Source organism: Lynx canadensis, chromosome D3 (genome assembly GCF_007474595.2).
Source record: "Lynx canadensis isolate LIC74 chromosome D3, mLynCan4.pri.v2, whole genome shotgun sequence".
Lineage (NCBI taxonomy): Eukaryota > Metazoa > Chordata > Mammalia > Carnivora > Felidae > Lynx > Lynx canadensis.
Genome location: NC_044314.2, coordinates 20452552 through 20471873, shown reverse-complemented (window position 1 = coordinate 20471873; position 19322 = coordinate 20452552). Strand labels below are relative to the sequence as shown.

At 39.1% G+C, this 19322-nt stretch overlaps 1 protein-coding gene across 2 annotated transcripts in view; it reads right to left on the bottom strand.

Moving 5' to 3' along the window:
* The window catches only part of CCDC68 (coiled-coil domain containing 68), a 48034-nt gene extending 28975 nt beyond the window's left edge, over positions 1-19059 (bottom strand). For both annotated transcript variants that reach the window (XM_030292260.1, XM_030292261.1), the window contains exons 1-7: positions 19001-19059; positions 11400-11495; positions 8089-8219; positions 6896-6982; positions 3251-3391; positions 1923-2048; positions 77-205 (exon numbers count right to left, since the gene is read on the bottom strand). In XM_030292260.1, the coding sequence (XP_030148120.1) occupies positions 77-205; positions 1923-2048; positions 3251-3391; positions 6896-6982; positions 8089-8205 (600 nt within the window). In that variant the 5' untranslated portion in view covers positions 8206-8219; positions 11400-11495; positions 19001-19059. The remainder of the gene's footprint in view (positions 1-76; positions 206-1922; positions 2049-3250; positions 3392-6895; positions 6983-8088; positions 8220-11399; positions 11496-19000) is intronic.
* Between the last annotated feature and the right edge of the window lie 263 nt (positions 19060-19322).

Sequence of the window (19322 nt, the reverse complement as noted above, 5' to 3'; positions counted from 1 at the left end):
CCCCTTTAGTGTTATTTTCTTACATTCTCTCCCCAGCCCTGTCAGGAAGAATCCCTTTAATTCTCCATGGGCTTACCTTTTCCATCCTCTGTACAAGGTTCTCCAACTCTGTGATTTGATCATGTTTTTCTTCAAGCTTTTCAGCAACTTGATTCAGATTTTCAACATGTTTTTTCAGTTGTTGTTCCTTTTCAAGTTTGTTAACCTTTGGTCAGAAAAACAACTGTCAAATGATTGTTTTTATTAAATTTATACAGATATTATCTCCCTGTATAATTTTGAGTAGCCCCCAAAATTTAAAAATTCACACGTGATTCAAATTACTGTTTTGAATTTAGTGTTTTCCTTCCAAATAAACCTGATGGGCTACAACAACACTAAACCAACCTAGACTTAATAATATACTAGAATGTTTACATTTGTTACCATAAAGCATGCTACCAGAACTGGTATAAGAAAGAGAGATACTAATGTAAGAAAAGTGAAATTTTTGACTTTTCTCAATGAAACTTATCTACAACAAAAATAAATCTTACAGGGGCATCTGGGTGGCTCAGTCAGTTGAGCGTCTGACTCTTGGTTTTTTGGCTAAGGTCATGATCTCCTAGTTCGTGGGTTCGAGCCGTGTGCCGGGCTCTGTGTCGGGCAATGCAGAGCCTGCTTGGAATTCTCTCTCTCTCTCCCCCCTCTCTGCCTGTCTCCTGCTCGTGCTCTCTCTCAAAATAAATAAGTAAACTTAAAAAAATCATGTATGTTCAAGTAAAAAATGTTTTATTTTTAATCAGAAAGTGTCGTAAAAGCAGAACAGTGATTCCCCACTGTGTTGGGGGTTATTCCCCAGGCTGACAGCAGGGGGTTATGTTAGAGATCATAGATGTGAAGGCTCACTTGCCAGTGTCTCAGCTGACTCCTACAGACATGCGCACACACACACACACACACACACACACACACAGAGTCACTGTTTGTTCCTTTTCCAGTCCCAGAATACATTCTTCACATAAAGGTTCATTGGTCCTAGAATATATACTTCAGATTTAAAAACAAACAAATATAAAAGTATGCATGTGTGTGTGTGGGGGGGGGTCTATGATATATATACACACATATATACACATATACATATGTATGCTTTTAAAATATTTTAATTTATATAAGCTCTATATTAAAATATGAAATATGTAGTGGTGTCTGGGTGGCTCAGTTGCTTAAGCGTCCAACTTCGGTTGAGGTCATGATCTCATGTTTTGTTAGTTCAAGCCCCACATCGGGATCTATGCTGACAGTGTGGAACCTGCTTGAGATCCTCTCTCTGTCCCTCCCCACTCACATGTGCTCTCTCTCTCTGTCAAAATAAACATTAAAATTCTTTAAAAAAGTATGAAATATGTATTTTAAAATATAAATGTACACATACATACATTTTTTGTTTGTTTTTTTAATTTGAAGAATGTATTCTAGGGTCAAAACCATTTTGAAACCATTGATCTAGCCCAACTCGTTCATTGTGGAGACAAGGAAACCCAACTGCAGAGAGGGAGAATGACTCTTTCTAGGTCATCTAGTTAGTCAAAAGCAGAACCACGAGAGGAGTCACTGGCCAGTGTCACCTGGCACAGCCCTGATTTCCAGGCAGGGTGGCACAGCCTCCTCCCACCTGTGTTCCAGAAGGCTCTGGGCAAGGGTGGCAACATAACAGCTCAACAACATGTAGGTACCAGGCTAAGCAGGGGTGCGGGGAGACCAGCACAGAAGATGGGCATCCTGCCCAAGGCTTGCCAAAGTCACGAGGCCATTGCTTACTTCATGTCTAACCCCCCAAAAAGAGAGGCATGAACACACACACACATACACACACACACACACACACACACACACACTGGGGTGTTAATTCTCCAGTGAACCAGCTGCTAACTCAGTACCTTGAGGAAGTGTTTATCATCCTCATGTTTCTTTCTAACTTCTTCCGACTGTGTTTGGTAGATTTCAAATAACCTCTGTGCCACGTTTCTCAGAGCCGCCGCTCCTGCTTCTCTGGAAGCTTCCAGCTAGGAAAAGAGGTCACGGTGTGTGTTTTGACATTTACAATAAAAAGGGTTAAAGGCAGAACAGTTTGGCAGGCAATTAAAAACAGAAAGGCTGGGGGCGCCTGGGTGACTCAGTCGGTTAAGCATCCGACTTTTGGTTTCGGTTCAGGTCATGATCTCGGGGTCATGAGATCGAGCCCTGAGTTGGGCTCCACACTGAGCATGAAGCCTGCTTGGATTCTCTCTCTCCTCTCTCTCTGCCCCTCCCATGCTCACACATGCTCTCTCTCTCTCTAAATAAATAAATAAATAAACTTTAAAAAAAAGGTTGTAACTGTACCATTTGCACCCTCCTAGACAATGGATAGGAGTAAAGACGCTATTATCTGGTAAGAGGAAAATGTAAAATGAGAAGCAGCCTATTTAGGGAAACTGTCATGCAGAAGGATTTGCACTGGCCAGGCCAAAGCAAAGCTCCACAGCCCATGTCCCGCATTTAGAGACTGCACCCTTCCAAGAGTTCCACGGTGCCTTATCAGCTTATACACTTATTTACAGGTGTTTTATCATCGATGCCCACAACAGTACTAAAATATGCATTTTCCTAAAATAGCAGTGGGACAAGAAGGAAGTATGAAGGGCAATAAAGCTAAAGTGTCATGCATCTCTCAAGGATTTAACTTAAAGAAATAAACAGGGATGGCCACAAAGATTTACCGTCATTGCAAGGGCTGCATACATAATAAACCAAAACAAACAAACAAGCAAATAAATAAATAAATAAAGCATTCAACAATGGATTAATCAAGTAAAATAGAGAGACCTCTGACTCTGAGTGCTCATGTTTAATATTTATTAAACATGAAAGCCTTTAGAAATTTATTTCGTACGAACACTTCACATGAGACCTATTTAAGGGTACGACACCATATTAACTACAAGTACAGTATTGTACAGCAGGTCTCTAGAACGGACTCATCTTGCACGGCTGGAACTTTATACCCGTTGGATTTTTGTGAGATCTGATTTTCAATAGTAAAAACAGTCTCCAAAATAAACCCGTGGGATTTATGAAATGGAAAAGTGTTTCTCTACATTAGCTGAGCATACTTCTGGATCTACGGATACATAAGGATGTCTGTCCGCTCTCACACATCCATGAAACCTACTGTCTCAAAGGCCTAACACTACAAAAATTTAGAAATTTCTACCAGCAGCCATACCTTGATTTTCAAGACTTCATTCTCTTTGTTCATTTCTAAGAGCTTCAGGTCTTTTCCTTTCATCCTTTCCACGAGCAGATGCAAACTGCAATACGAGGGATCCATTTCAGAACCAGAGCCGCTGTGAATGTTTGGGCAGCGCTGAAATGAATAAACATGAAAATCAGAAACCTCACTATTTCTTTCCTCTACAAACTTTGACAGCAACAATTGTCGCTCACTATTCCATACGCCAAAAAAAGATCCAGGTTGGCACAAAATAAATCCTTCAACTTTCGAAGACCAATGAAGAATTCTAATTGAAGTGGCTGGCCTCTATATTTGCTCAAATTTGATTAGATTCTTAGATTAAAAGGAGGTAGACGTACATCTTTTATACCTTTTATATTTCCTACAGTTTTAAATTCTTTTTTAAAAGTTTATTTATTTATTTATTTTGAGAGAGACGGACAGACAGACAGACAGATAGAGGCAAGGAGGGGCAGAATCCCAAGCCTGCACTGTCAGTGCAGAGCCCGATGTGGGGCTTGAACTCACAAACCGTGAGATCAAGAGCCAGACACTTAACTGACTGAGCCACCCAGGCACCCCATTCCTACGCTTTAAATATACCATTAAGTCATTTTTTAGGAGCTAAATGGTATCTACAAGACCAGTTGTTCTTTCTTTCTTTTTTAATCTAAGTCGTACAGATAAATGCATTTTGCTTATATTGTATTACAAACTAACACAATCAGACTTAAGAGTTACAATACATAATATTCAATGTTCAATGATGCCTACTGCAATCACCACATAGTACATTTCCAGAGATGTCGGAACTGAATGTTACTGCCTGTGTGACTCCAAGTAAACTCTAGCCTACTGAAAATACACTTAGAACATAAAATAAATCTCATCTGGAATCAAGACATGTGGAAGTGGAAAGGGAATATGAAACCATCTAACTCAATTACATCAATGTTGCAGATATGAAAAATGAGGTACTGAGCCCAAGTTTACATAGTAAGTAAGTGGGAGAGCCCATGATACAGCTTCTTGAGTATCTATCCTATGCTTTCTGCTGTTCCAAATTATCTCAAGATGCACTAAGGAATTATACAATTCTCCATAGCCTACAATTATATAATTAAAAAATAATAACTTCTATTTTTAGTAAGCATCTATCATGTGCCAGGTAATCTTTTAGATGTTGTGTAAATACCCCTTTGTCTGAATGCTTAAAACGCTAGAAGGCACTACGTCACTATGTCCAGATGAGAGTTTCACTAAGAAGTCCAAGGTTATACCTAAAATAAATACCAGAACCAGAATGAGAATCCAAGCTTGTTTAACAAAGCCAATATTCTTTCCAATACAAAATATGGGCTACATTAACAGAAATAAAAAAACAAAAAAGAAGGGGGTGGGTACCTGGGTGGCTCAGTCGGTTGAGTGACTCAGTCGGGTGACTCTTGGGTTCTGCTCAGGTCATGATCCCATGGTTTCATGAGTTCAAGCCCCACATCAGGCTCTCTGCTGACAGTGAGGAGCCTGCTTGGGATTCTCAGTCTCCCTCTCTTTCTTTTCCCCCCGACCCCACCACTCATGCTATCTCTGTCTCTCTCTAAATAAATAAATCAACAACAACAACAAAAAGAATATAGTGTTTTAAAACACACACACAAAGATACAAAACGGAAATATGGTCACCATAATTCTGTCATGGTTTTTTTTCTATTCCAGACCCTACTCTATACTCTTACTCTCTCTATATAGAGTAGGAGTTATTTTGGTTTTTACTTTGTTAAAGAATACTTGCTGGGAAGACTCTGGTAGAAGGTAGATTGTGGGCAGCAGTAGATTCCTACAAAGGTCATGGATCAGTGCATCTCAAACTTTAATGTGCATATGAATCACCTGGTGAGAGATCTGGTTAAAATGCAGATTCTAATTCAAGAGATCTGGGGTGGAGCTCCAGATGCTGCCTTTCTAAGGAGCTCACCAGGGGCACCTGAGTGGCTCAATCCCTTAAGGTTCCAAGCTCAGGGCATGATCTCATGGTTCGTGAGTTCGAGCCCCATGTCAGGCTCTGTGCTGATAGCTCAGAGTCTGGAGCCTGCTTCAGATTCTGTGTCTCCCTCTCTTTCTGCCTCTTCCCCCCTTTTTCTCTCTCTCAAAACTAAATAAACATTTAAAAAAATTTCTAAGGAGCTTCCTGATACTGCTGCTGCTGCTGGGACTACAGCCCCCACCTTGAGAGCAACACAGCCCTAGATCATTATGGCTAAATTCCTACAGGGACACTGTTCAGATATTGCAAGGGGCGGGGGTTGGGGGGGGGGGGCGGCAGGGCAGCAGCTACTTAGATGCTGGTACTTGTCTGCTGACCATCTGAGATTTGAGATGACCAGGGCAGACACATTGGCAACACAATTCATGTCCATTCTTAAGAAACTACTCCTATCAAGGTCACCAACAACCTCCCCATTCCCCATTGTTATATCCAATGGTCAAGGTTCAGGCCTAAATTTACTTAGCTCATAGGCACCATTTGACATAGTGGCCCCTCCCCACTTTCTGAAACCTTTTTTTCACTTGTCTTCAGTGCCTCCACCCTCTCCTATTTTTTCTTCTAATTCATTAGCTTCTTTTCCCAGCCTGATGTGATGCTTCTCCTTCTTCTTCTCCTTCTTAAGTGTTGGGTATCTCGGAACTCAGTGGTCAAATTTTCTGTTATTCCTATCTACACTCACATACTTGGTGATCTCCTCCAATGTCAGAACTTTAAATGCCATCCTTATTCCCAAAGTCTCTGCCCTATGGCCTAGACCTTCTAGCCCAGACCTCTACCTTGAAACCCAGAATCAGATACTCAGCACCCAATAGAAACTTCCACTTAGAGGTCTAATAAACAACTCAATATAACCAAAATGGAATTTTTTATCTGTCCCATCATTCACAAACATTAACCTTTTTTTCCAATTCTGAGCACTTACTTTAAGAAAACATTTGGGGCTGGTTGTGTTAGTTTGGGAGGTGGAGAATGATGAAGGGAACTATGTTTATGCCTCATATCCTATGTTCTGCTTTCTCTGTGGCCATACTACATAGTGAGCAACACTGACATTGACAAGGTGCACTTGGCTCAGATGAGCTCTAACCTGGCATAATCCAAACAAGGCTAATATAGATTGCTTAATATTAGGCATATAAAGCCAGCCACAAGAGAGAGGGTGCATTTAAGCTTATCAATTGTCTAATCACTCGACCAAATGGCCTAATAGCGTCAACTCTGTGTCCACTGGTGTGACTGAGGTGAACCTAAAAGCTTGTACCTCTATCAGTTTTTTTGGAAATGTTGCTGCCATATATCCTGACTGGGCTGACATCTCCTCATATACTTTAGACAAGTAAGCCCCATTTAGAATATTCAAGAAAGGTCCAATCATTGCAATCTGAGGCTACTAATAACATCTGTGGTTAAATATTTCATACAAATGCCTATTAACATCTTTAGATACCGACAATATATTTAACGCTCAACATTCAAAGCTTCAAAGAATAATTTAATAATTATCTTAAAAAGTTATTTAAATTAAGTTTATACTGTTTTATGTTTATTTACTGAAGGAATAAAGTGGTACATGTGAGTAAATTCATTACCTTTGTTTCTAGTTTGTGATTTGTGCTGTTACGTCCTACTTCGTCTTTAAAAATTTGATTTCGGATCTTTTCCAAAGTAGTTCGGATCTAGGAGAAAAAAAAAATATTCTATTTTTTTTCAAAGGCATTTAATGCCAAACACTTTTTTCTTTATACCAGCTACAGTATACCTGATTTATCTAGAAAGTAAGACAAAAATAACTACCACCAACCTGACTTGCATTTAGGCTAATATTGTTTAGATTGCAGAAAATGAGCATTTGGTCTTTATAATTCTTTCTCAGTCAAACCTAAAATATAGCCTAATTGAATATTATACTATAAAATAATTACTATATAGTAATTAGTATTTAATACTATTTAGTTCTATTTTTCCTATGTAGTAATTTAGTACTAATTTACTGTTTAGTAATTACTATAAAACAATTACTATTTAGTAATCACTACAAAATAATTACAGCTTAGTAATTATTTTGTAGTAATTACTAGCTAGTAATTACTAGAGAATAATTACTATTTAGTAATTACTACAGAATAATTACTAAGAGAAGATCATACAAATTTATGCATGAAATATAAGTTCCATGTCTTATTGACCTATGGAATTGCAAGACACTCAAAGATGAATTAATTGATCTGAATAAGTTACAAACTGTCTCTTTCCAAATTTTTCCGTCTGTTCTAAGAAACAGTTCATAAAAAATATATAGTTTTGTCAGTCATTATCATTGGATTCTCATAAGATTTCACATTTTTAATGAAGTAACATGCCCACATGTAGTCATTGGGGACAACAACCCTGAGCTGTGAAAAGGAACCAGGTCGGGAGAGACAGAGGCTCAGCAAAACACATAAACATCTACTTGGGAACATAGTATCAGCACTCATGAAACATCTGAGAAATGATATAAAACAGTAGGAAGTGCAGAGGTGAATAGTGTGGGGCAAATTAAGTGCTGATAGGTATTCTGAACCCTTTTGGCCCATTATTCAATTTTACTCCACATGTGGGAGCAGAGGTTCATATCCTCAAAAGAAGTTTACCAAACGTGTTGAAATTTCAACTATCAAGATTGTCTCTTGCCAAATGTGTCCTCACCTGTTCTATGGAGGGAGAAACAAAGCCCACCAATCCAAATTAGGTTTCACTTAAAAAAAATTATATGCTGATATGATTTCCAGCACCTACATACCTTTTTCACATATTCAGTCTCTTCAATAATCTGAGCTGATGTGGACTCATACAAGGCAGAATTATCTTCTATTTTACCCCTTGGGGGAACCTCTGTGGTTACGGTTACTGTTGTCATTGTGAATTCTGGCTCTAGGAAAACATAAATCAGTTAGACAAAACTAACTTCTTTGGTGATATGATATAATATGATTCATAAACTAAAAGAAGTTCTATATTAGCACTGTCATGAAATATAGTACAAAATATTATAAATTATTGATATCTGTATATATCCATAAATCTAGGAATTAATATAAAAACAATACCAGCTGAAGCATTCACTGATTAGAAGCGTAAAAATCAAATTATCTGAGAAGGAAAAATGTAAAGTGTTTTTTTTTTTAATTCTATATCATATTGGACTGTATGACCTCATGAGTAGGGACCACATCTTATTCATCTTTATATTCTAGCACATTATTATTATTCTAGCACTGTAGAACTAAAATCATATATTATAACAAAATCATATGTATATATCACATATATAAGTGATATGTACATGTATAAATATATGTAAGTGATATTTACATATATACACATATATCTATATTAATGATATATACATCTATATACACATATGTATATAAGTGATATATGTGTATATACATACATACATATGTCACTTATATACAAATATATTTATGTATATATCACTTATATACAATATACATTATACTTTATTTATCTCTCAATAGCTATAAAGGTCATCTATGGGAGAACTATTTATAATACAAAATTATTGGGAAAAGCCCAAATACCCACGAAAAGAGGACCGGTTGAATAAACTAGCTACTGCAATGGAGTCTTCCCAAGGATGCATTATTCAATAAAAAAGCATGGTTCAGAAAAGGAAATATAAAGGATACATAGCATCATAATTTCTAAAAGAAGGGAGAGGTGGATAGAAAGGGAAAACCTGTGATTTAAGTTTTGACATTGAACGATGTAATTATTCTACCTAATTATAAAATAAAACTAAATTAAAAAGAAGATGAAATCTTTCAAGATAAGAAATAAAACAAATGAATATATCCGTATATCAGGTTGGTGACATATCCACATGAATTATTTGAAGTGACTTTAAAACAAACCCAGGGACTATTTATCCCAGGTGAGCTATGCCCTAAGAATAGAAAGAATTGCAAAACAATTGGGGTGCCTGGGTGGCTCAGTCAGTTAAGCATCTGACTCTTGGTTTCAGCTCAGGTCATGATCTCATGGTTCATGAGTTCAAGCCCTGCATTGGGCTCTGTTCTGGCAGTGTGGAGCCTGCTTGGGATTCTCTCTCTCCCCCCCCCCCCTCTCTCTCTCTCTGACCCTCCCCTCCTTTCTCAATCTCAAAAAAAGAAAATTGCAAAACAATCTTAAACTACACTCACTAATAATATTGTTAGTGGAAATATTGGAGTTGCAATTTTGAAACTAGTATATGTGCATGTGCACATAGATGTATAATGTAGAATAAAGCCACAAAGCCATTGTCTTAACATCATTAGGAACCAAGATTTTGAGCATAAGAGAAAAAAACCCTACAATTATAACAAAAAATGTTCTGTAAAAAACTTATAATCCAAATTGAAATTATGTGTATAAAATAATGATTTATCTTCCTTTAAAAATGTATATTCCAGGTTTGGACACTCCAAAATTTAGAAATACAAGCAATTAATACTCCCAGTGCCCAGACTGTGTTCCCAGTACCATTTTCTACAAAAAGAAACCACAGCTTCTTGAATGGTTAAACTTTGGACAAGAAACGTACAAAGTGATTTTGAGATATCTTGCTATACCAGAAGGCAGAAAGTGATCAAATACTACTCAAATAAGACACAAAAATCAAGCTGACAGAGGAATGAATAAAAGATTGGAACATATAAAAAATTTTGAAGGGCCCCTGTGTGGCTCAGTCGGTTAAGCGTCTGACTCTTGGTTTTGGCTCAGGTCATGATATCACGGTTCATGGGTTCGAGCCCTGTGTTGGGCTCCGAGCTACTGGTGTGGGGCCTGCTTGGGATTCTCTCTCTCTCCCTCTCTCTCAAAATAAATAAATAAAAACTTAAAAAAAATAATTTCTACTAATAAATCCAAATGGACTGATGGAATTAGAAGACTACATTTTGCAATCTCTTAGGAGGTAATGGATCTAAACAATAGCTATCAACCAGTCCTAAAATCATTAGGTGAGAGGTTGATGAAGAATGCATTAACCTGGGGAACCACACTAATCAATCTTAACATAAGTAGAAAGAGACAACCAGGTACTTTGTCCTCTAGATGTGGTACAATCATAAGTAGAAAGCATCACCCACAAAGTATGCTTAAAAAAAAGTGAACTTGGGGCGCCTGGGTGGCTCAGTCGGTTGAGCATCCGACTTCAGCTCAGGTCAGGATCTCGCGGTCCGTGAGTTCGAGCCCCGCGTCGGGCTCTGGGCTGATGGCTCAGAGCCTGGAGCCTGCTTCCGATTCTGTGTCTCCCTCTCTCTCTGCCCCTCCCCCATTCATGCTCTGTCTCTCTCTGTCTCAAAAATAAATAAACGTTAAAAAAATTAAAAAAAAAAAGTGAACTTGAATCTGATCAAGCCTCTATATCTAAGGACAGTGAGTATCTGAATAAGAGGAAAATGTTCAATGACTCTACAAGGGTGAAGGTTGCGATTGGCCAAATCCCAATTATGTGAAATTTTACAGGAAAATAACTAGTTCCTTCCACAAATTAACTATATAAAGTTAGATGGGGGAGAAGAGAAGGAAAATTGCCATAAATTAAGGCTCTTAAGAAACATGTGACCAAATGCAATATCTGGATCTTCTCTGGGTCTTGATTCAAATAAACCAGTTACATAAAGTCATTTTTGAGACGACTGGGGGGATTTTAACACCGACTGGATAATAGATAATGTTAAAGAATCACTAGTTTTGCTAGGTATGATATTAGAATTATGATAGATCTTTTGAAAGATCTTTTCTGTTAGTCATAGAGACTGAAATATTTGCAGGTAAAATAATATTACATTTGCAATTGCTGTAAAATGCTCTAGTAGAGAAAAAAAATCTGGTGGGGTAAAGATGAAAGAAGTTTGGCAAAATGCAGGGAGTTGTTGAAGCAGGCAAGGGCACACTCCTCTGTCTATTTCTGTTTGAAATTTTCATAATAAATAGTAAAGAACAAAAAAAATAAAATAAGGAAAACGAAATGCCCTGTGAGGTAGGATTATTCATATCATCTTGCTGATAAAGAAGCCAAGACTCCCGTAGGTGGTAACTTACCCAAGGTCACAGTAAAACTAACAGAGCTGTAACTCAAGCCTTTGTCTTCTGGACACCAAGTTCAAGAGTGTTTCCATCACATTAAGCCTGGCTTCCCTAGTGACAAAAACAAACAAACAAACAAAAATATTTAAAATTTATCAATGACCTGTGCTGTTAAAGCACACGAAGAATTTTCATATTTTTTGCTAGCATCATTTTAAAACCAGATAGCTTCTGGGATAACTCAAAGTCCTGTGTTTATCCTTTAATCTTCAATGAAATTGACAGAGTATGCCAAGAATTTTCCATTTTATCATAAATCCTCTTAGCCACAATGGCTTCTATTTGTTTTGCCTGAAGTTGATTTGGCAGCTGCAATTCAGCAAGTCTTGTTTGCAGTCTGTGAGTGGAGGTGCCTCTGGTACTTAGTCCTCTGACATCTCTTCTGGGATGAAGTTCTTGGTCCCAAAACAGCATTTAAATGAAACTTGAAATAAAAGCAACATCTACAGAGACAATAAATAGTGTGTCTATAAACTAGAAGGGCACGGTCAGCAAACTACGTGAGCCCAGTCTGGCTTCCCACCTACTTGCAAAGCCTAGGAACTAACAATGGTTCTTACAGCTTTTAATGGTCCAACACACACACATACACACACACACACACACACACACCCCAAAAATCAAAACAAGAACAACATTTTGTGACACATGAAAACTATATCAAGTGCGGATTTCGTGTCCACAAATGAAGGTTTACGATAACCACAGCCATTCATTTACATATTGTCTGTGCTTTTGCTTTTGCCCTACGACAGTGGAGTCGAGTGGTTCTGACAGGGAAAATATGTGGCAAGCAACGTCTCAAATATTTACGATCTGGTCCTTTACAGCAAAAGTTTGCTGCCCCCTGGGTTAGGGTGTAGCACAATCTGTGGGAAAATATAGGCAAGCAGAATAATCAGTTGGGTCTGAGTTCTGTTTTGTTCTCCAGTTCAGTCCCCCTGGATCTATGGTCCCATTTGATTGATTTGCATTCTTTTTTTCTTTTTAGTGCATTACACACTGTGTACATTAACAAATGATAAGGGGCATTTCAGAACAGGAATTAACCACTCTTCAGAAAGGGTTCTGATGGATTCTCACAGTCTTTCATAATTTGAAAATCACATTGGGCCTCATGTTATATATCCTAAATACACTCTCTTTCATGTCTTTTATTCTTAATATCAAGGAATTATGCTCCTTAATCATTGATATTTCTCAAATTATCGTATCTCCTCCGCTCACTGGTTGGGCTGTCTTAAACAAGTTACATAAAATTTTAGCCTCGACTTACCTGTATCTGTAAAATAGAGGTAAAACACCTACAGTTGCAAAACTGAGGTTTTTTTTTTGTAATTTTTTAAAAGTTTATTTATTTATTTTGAGAGAGTGAGAGCACGAGTGGAGTAGGAGCAGAAAGAGAGGGAGAGAGAATTCCAAGCAGCACAGAGCCTGACACGGGGCTCGAACTCACAAACTATGAGATCATCACCTGAGCAGAGATCAAGAGTCAGTTACTTAACCAACTGAGCCACCCAGGCACCCCTCTGAGCATTTTTTAAAATGTTTTATTTATTTTTGAGAGAGAGAGAGACAGAGTGCGAGCAGGGGAGGGGCAGAGAGAGAGGGAGCCACAGAACCTGAAGCAGGCTCCAGGCTCTGAGCTGTCAGTACAGAGCCTGACGTGGGTCTGGAACTCCTGAACTGCAAGATCATGACCTGAACTGAAGTTGGTGGCTTAATGACTGAGCTATCCAGGTGCCTCTGAGGGGTTTTTTTTTTTTTTTTCAATTTGTTGGTTGCACAAGGCACTAATGGACAGTAATGGTTAATATGGTCACTCCTATTATTTTGTATTATTAATAACCACAGAAGACGTGCAGCCTGTAACAGAGGGGCAGTTCATGCTTATCTGGTTGCAAAGTTTATATCCAACTCTATTCAAATGTTCTCTCTTTGATTCAGGAAATTTTTGCGCCCTTGATTTGTATAAAGAAGTCCAAGGGGAGCTTAATCCAGCAAAGTCCAAATTGCCATATGGCATTACCATCCTGGGGAAAATCCATCTTAGCATTTGATTTCTGCCAGGAGTAGATTAGGCAGATAAAATTTTCAAAATAAAACACAATCAGTTAATTAAAGCGAGAAAAGAATTTTATTTGTTTTATGCTAGAGTGGATTGAAGAGAGCTTCCAAGTGGCATCGTGCCAAAAGGTGTTAGTTTCTAGATCAGGGCTTTTCGAGCAGGGCTCCCAGGAGGAAGGAGTGGTGCTAAGTAGACAGGGCTTTGCCACCTCCACGTGAACCAAAGCAGTTCTGCTTTGTTCTGTCACACACTGAATTGTTCTACGAGGCTTTCTGTGAAGAAAGAACATTCTACAACTCGGCACTCAGCAGCTGTGTGACCTTGGGCAAGTTTCTTAACTTCTTTGCGCCTCGGGTTCCTTAGCAGTAAAATTCAGATAAAATTAATAATGAATAATGATAGAAATAATAAACAATATGAGGTTGTTTGTGAGTTAACATTTTCCAAGCACTTAAAACAGCACCTAGCACATAATAAATGATTTGTATGTGTTTGTCCAATGAGTAAATAAAATATGTATCCATTATCCACAATGACTGCTGATAAGCAATCTGAGTAGTAGAGAAGAAGAACCAGGTAATATTTCAAACAGTCTGCAGACTGAGCGGGCTATAAAGGAAAATCTGCTTCTGGGATTTTAAGACTGGCAAATCCACGGTATTGGTTCTTTCTCAATAACACATCAATAATTCATCACCTGATTAAGCTAACATATAATGAATAGTTTACAATGTATAAAGCAATTCATAAGCATTAATTGTAATCTGTGTGATCAACCAACACATCCATGGTCGCCCAGGATAGTGTAACTAAACATACTTCTCTATTTAATGGCATAAGAATGGCTTATCCATTATACAATAAACACATCAAAGGCCCTGTTATGGAGCTGGATTTTGCTCCCTCCCCATTCCTATGTTGAAGTCTTGACCCCCAGTATCTGAGAATGTAACCTTATTAGGAAATAGGATTATTACCAATGTAATTAGTTAAACAAAGTCACACTGGAGTAGGCTGGGCCCTTCATCCATCACGACTGGTGTTTTTATAAAAATTTGGACACAGAGGTACACAGGAGAATGCCACATAAAGTTGAAGATAGAGAACAAGGTGATGCTTCTACTTGCCAAAGAATACCTAAAATGGCAAGCAAACCACCAGAAGCTGGAGGAAAAACATGGAACAGACTCTTCCTCACAGCCTCGGAAGACCCTACCCCGACCAACACCTTGACCTTGGACTTCCAGCTTCCACAACAGTGAGACAAGAAATTACTACGTTTAAGCCACTTAGCTTGTGGTACTCTGTCAGAGCAGTCCCAGGAAATGAATACGGGAACTGTTTATACTTTGAGATGCTAACAAAGGTATTTTCTTCCTCTATGTAACCTTTGATCGATTCATTCATATATTAAAGATTCATTAGCATACAGCTGTGTCGGGTGCTGTGGCCACAGAAGTGCACCAGACACCCTGCCTTCACGGGACTTTCAGTACGGAGAGGAGACAGACATTGAACAAACCAGTGAATACACAGGGAATGTAGCGAGAGGTGGGTGACAAGAGTGATGGAGAAAAGTAGCGAAGGGCAACAAAATAAAAGGAGGTGCTGTTTTGGGTCAGTGGTGAGGGAAGGCCCATCTGAAGAGGTGGCATTCAAGCAAAAGACTTGACTAAAAAGACTGAATTTGTGTGGCCACCTGGGAGAAGAGGATGCCAGGCAAAGCGGGGAGCAAGAGAAAGGCTGGAAGTTGCTTGGAATAATGTTCTTGGAACAACAAGGTATGCAACGTAGCCTGCCACTTCTTTTTCTTTTCTTTCAATGTAGCAGGGATTTTTTTTTTTAATACTGAAACTTGTTAAGACTTCCAGTTGACTAGAGGAGGTGTCTCCTTAGCTACTTCAAACAGGTCTATTCCTGGCTGGTATGGCTCTCTCAACGTTGAAGGAAAGGCAGGGTGTAGCAAAGTGCGGGAGAAAGTGTGCCACAAGGCATATGCAACTGACTCCAGGTCCGTGCACAGAAGGGACAATAAAATTCAGCTGACTGCACAGCGGTATTCTCAACTCACTTCTATGGGTGTTACCTGAAAGGCACCATGATGGATACGTGCGTGTTTTGACTGTCCAGCACTTGAATCTCCTCCCCAGATTATGTGGAATCACACCTGTATGAGTCTTTGCAGGAAAGGTCCCTTACTTGTTCTTCCTCACTCCCTGGGCCTGGAGAAAGTGAGCCACTTGAGTGCTCCCATCTGGAAACAGCACTCAGGGATTGGCCCTTGGCATGCTGAAGCTGGAGGCAGTGAAAGCCCCATAATTCTCCTGGGAAGGGAAGGAGCCTGGCATAGAGCGGGGCTTTGTGTCCAGATGGCAGCAACACCAGTGGTGGTATCTAGGGACCAGTGGCGATGCCAGGACTCTATCTTACTCTCGTGACAGACTGATCTTTGATCAAGTACCAGCACACTGGATTCTTCCATTTCCAAACCAGTAAGCTCCTTTTCAACTTATCTAGAATCAATTCGCTTAACTGACTGGTTTGCAACCAGGAGCCCCGACTGGTTTAAGCACAGTTTCTGAGTTGTCAGTTTCTCGGTTCTGAGCTAACAATATTGAATATTGTTTCATCATTCTTGGTCACTATTGTTTGGTGCTTAGATATTAGAAACTGAAAAAGTAAGTTGCAATAAAAGTGAACAACGGTAATTAGGTTATGTGAGGGAAAAAAGCTAACATATCTCCAAGCCCTTGGTGAGACTGACCGTGTGCTGAATATTAAACAGCACACCTGTTCTGCAACTACGTTACACAGCACAATGGTGACATCCAGTGTCAGCTGGCTAAATCTCAGGTGACTGTGCAGTTTACCTAAACATAACAAACAGTATTTCAAAAGCCATGCATGTTAGCACTGAGCTCAAGTAATAATAACATCGTTTTCAAGTAATAATCTAAGATTTTTTAAGCAGAATTAATTTTATTCATTTGTGACACTCATATGTATACAAACATGTATCTACATCCTGACCCATGCTATAGAAAGCTCTTAGAGGGGCGCCTGGGTGGCGCAGTCGGTTAAGCGTCCGACTTCAGCCAGGTCACGATCTCGCGGTCCGTGAGTTCGAGCCCCGCGTCAGGCTCTGGGCTGATGGCTCAGAGCCTGGAGCCTGTTTCCGATTCTGTGTCTCCCTCTCTCTCTGCCCCTCCCCCGTTCATGCTCTGTCTCTCTCTGTCCCAAAAATAAATAAACGTTGAAAAAAAAAATTAAAAAAAAAAAGAAAGCTCTTAGATATGAAATAAAAGCTATTTCATTTTTTAAAAGGATCGAAACATTGGCACAAATACAATATACAAATAACTGCAATTGACAAACACTGTGCCATTTACTAAAAATCATTTTCCCTATATTGTCAAAATTGATCATTACGATATACTGTGCTATATCTATTATCTGTATATCTGTGGCTATATTTAAATCCACCTATACACATAGGTATAATGCAACCAAGTCACAGAAAAGTGATGTAAGTTTTTCAGGGTCATAAACTGACCTCTCCACTTGAGCCCAGGTGAAGTGACCTTAAATCCAGGTATCTTTGTAATGAAATAATCTATCTTCATAGTTCATTGGCATAATTTGAAATTTTGAAAACAGCTGAAGATTTCACCTAGTGCCCAGTATAGCAGCTAAACTACAAAAGGTACAAATCACATGAATCCATTCCAATTTGGGGAAGACTAGGGAAAAGAGACCAGAGCCTGCTGAGTGCCTACTATTTTCAAGCTAGAGTTTGCTGCCTTTAATAATCCTCATAAACACCCTGAGAGGTTGGTGTCATTATTCCCATTTTACAGATGAGGAAATGAGGCTGAACAAGATTAAGCAAAGACAGTTAGTTAATGATGGTCGTGGATCGCAAGCCATAAGTCTGCTGGCTCTTTCCAACTTACTACCTTGCTTTCTGCTGAATTCTGAATGGGTTTCTAAGTCTAATTTCTTAGGCCCAAGTTAGTATAGTAGTCAGGTCACTAAGTAACAGTCAATTTACTCCTGCTGTGAGCTCCCTAGTGTGTCCTTTTGAAACATGAGCAGATGTTTCTGTCTCAGTAGATTTATTCCACGAACCGAAGCAGTATGGCTTCATGGTGTAAAAAACGGTGGGTTCTGACCACAGCTTATTGAGGACATTTGATTACAGGACATCACTTGGAAGTGTCAATGTCTAAGCTCAGCTGTCCCCTCACTATCCACCCTCTACCACCCACCCCCAATCAGTCAACTATTCTTTCTGCTCTGACCTCAGTTAACAACTCAGAAGCCACTTATTTTTTTTTTTTTAATTTTTTTTTTCAACGTTTATTTATTTTTGGGACAGAGAGAGACAGAGCATGAACGGGGGAGGGGCAGAGAGAGAGGGAGACACAGAATCAGAAACAGGCTCCAGGCTCCGAGCCATCAGCCCAGAGCCTGACGCGGGGCTCGAACTCACGGACCGTGAGATCGTGACCTGGCTGAAGTCGGACGCTTAACCGACTGCGCCACCCAGGCGCCCCAGAAGCCACTTATGACTTATCAGTGAAGAGAAAATGAAAAGCAGCACACATTAATGATATACATCTGAGTCATGGGTAAAGTTACAAGGAAGGTGCCCTTTTGGAAAATTTCCGTTGTAGCTTTATAAAATATTTGAAGAGTGGAGGGCTCAGGAATCTACTGCATGTCTTTAGCTTCTGACACTCATCTGGGAATAGTTTCGCTTCAACATAATTTCCTTCATTGAAAAAATTATCTACTGAGGGGGCAAGACAGAAAATACCAGGTTTGAATGAGGATGTAGAACAACTGGAACTCCTGTCTGTTGCTGACAGGTATGCAAAAGGGGCAGCCATGTTGGAGAGCCCTTAGGCTGTTTCTTATAAAGCTATGCACACACTGTACAACCCAGCAATCCCACTTCTAGGTATCTACCCAAGTTAAATGAAGCTCTATGTTCCATAAAGCACAAATGTTTCTATTTGCCAAACACTGGGAAAAATTCAAATATTCATCCATAGGTTGAATCTCAGTCATCAATAGGGAAGAATGAACTACTAGGGCAACTGGGTGGCTCAGTTGGTTAAGCGTCCAACTCTTGATTTTGGCTCAGGTCATGATCTCACAGTTCGTAGTATTGAGCCCCACGTCAGGCTCTGCGCTGACAGTGTGGAGCCTGCTTGGGATTCTCTCTCAGCCCCTCCCCTGCTTGATTGCTCTCTCTTTCTCTCTCAAAAAAATAAATAAACATTAAAAAGAAAGAATGCGTGCATGTCCCCACCAATTTCAGAGCATATAAAAGTGGGAAGGGCGATGACAGGTTCTTGTAAATGGTATATGACTCTTAGAAGACATTTGGAATGACACTGTCAGTGGAAGTCTAGAAAAATGCACTTCTTCTAGAAGTTTTTGAACCTTACCAAGTTAAAAAAAAAAAAAAAAAAGACATTACCAGTGGAGACTGATTAATTCATCCAATCACAGATCATCAAAACCACAGTGTTCTCACCCAAGGGATTTCAGCAAGTTGTTCCTGTATTTCAAGCAGAAAGAAGAAGAAGAAGAAAAAAAAAAAAACGAGTTCTATTCAGCACACTCAGCTTTGGAAAACTACATTATTTAATCTAAACTATCTTGCTTTCAAATTTTAGAATTTTAAAAATAAAATCCTTTGCATTCCAAGTCATCAATAAAATCAACCTTTAAATTATATTAACGCTCTTTTTTCCCCAATAGGAAAGTGTAATGTCAGCAGTCACTTCCACGCATGAAGA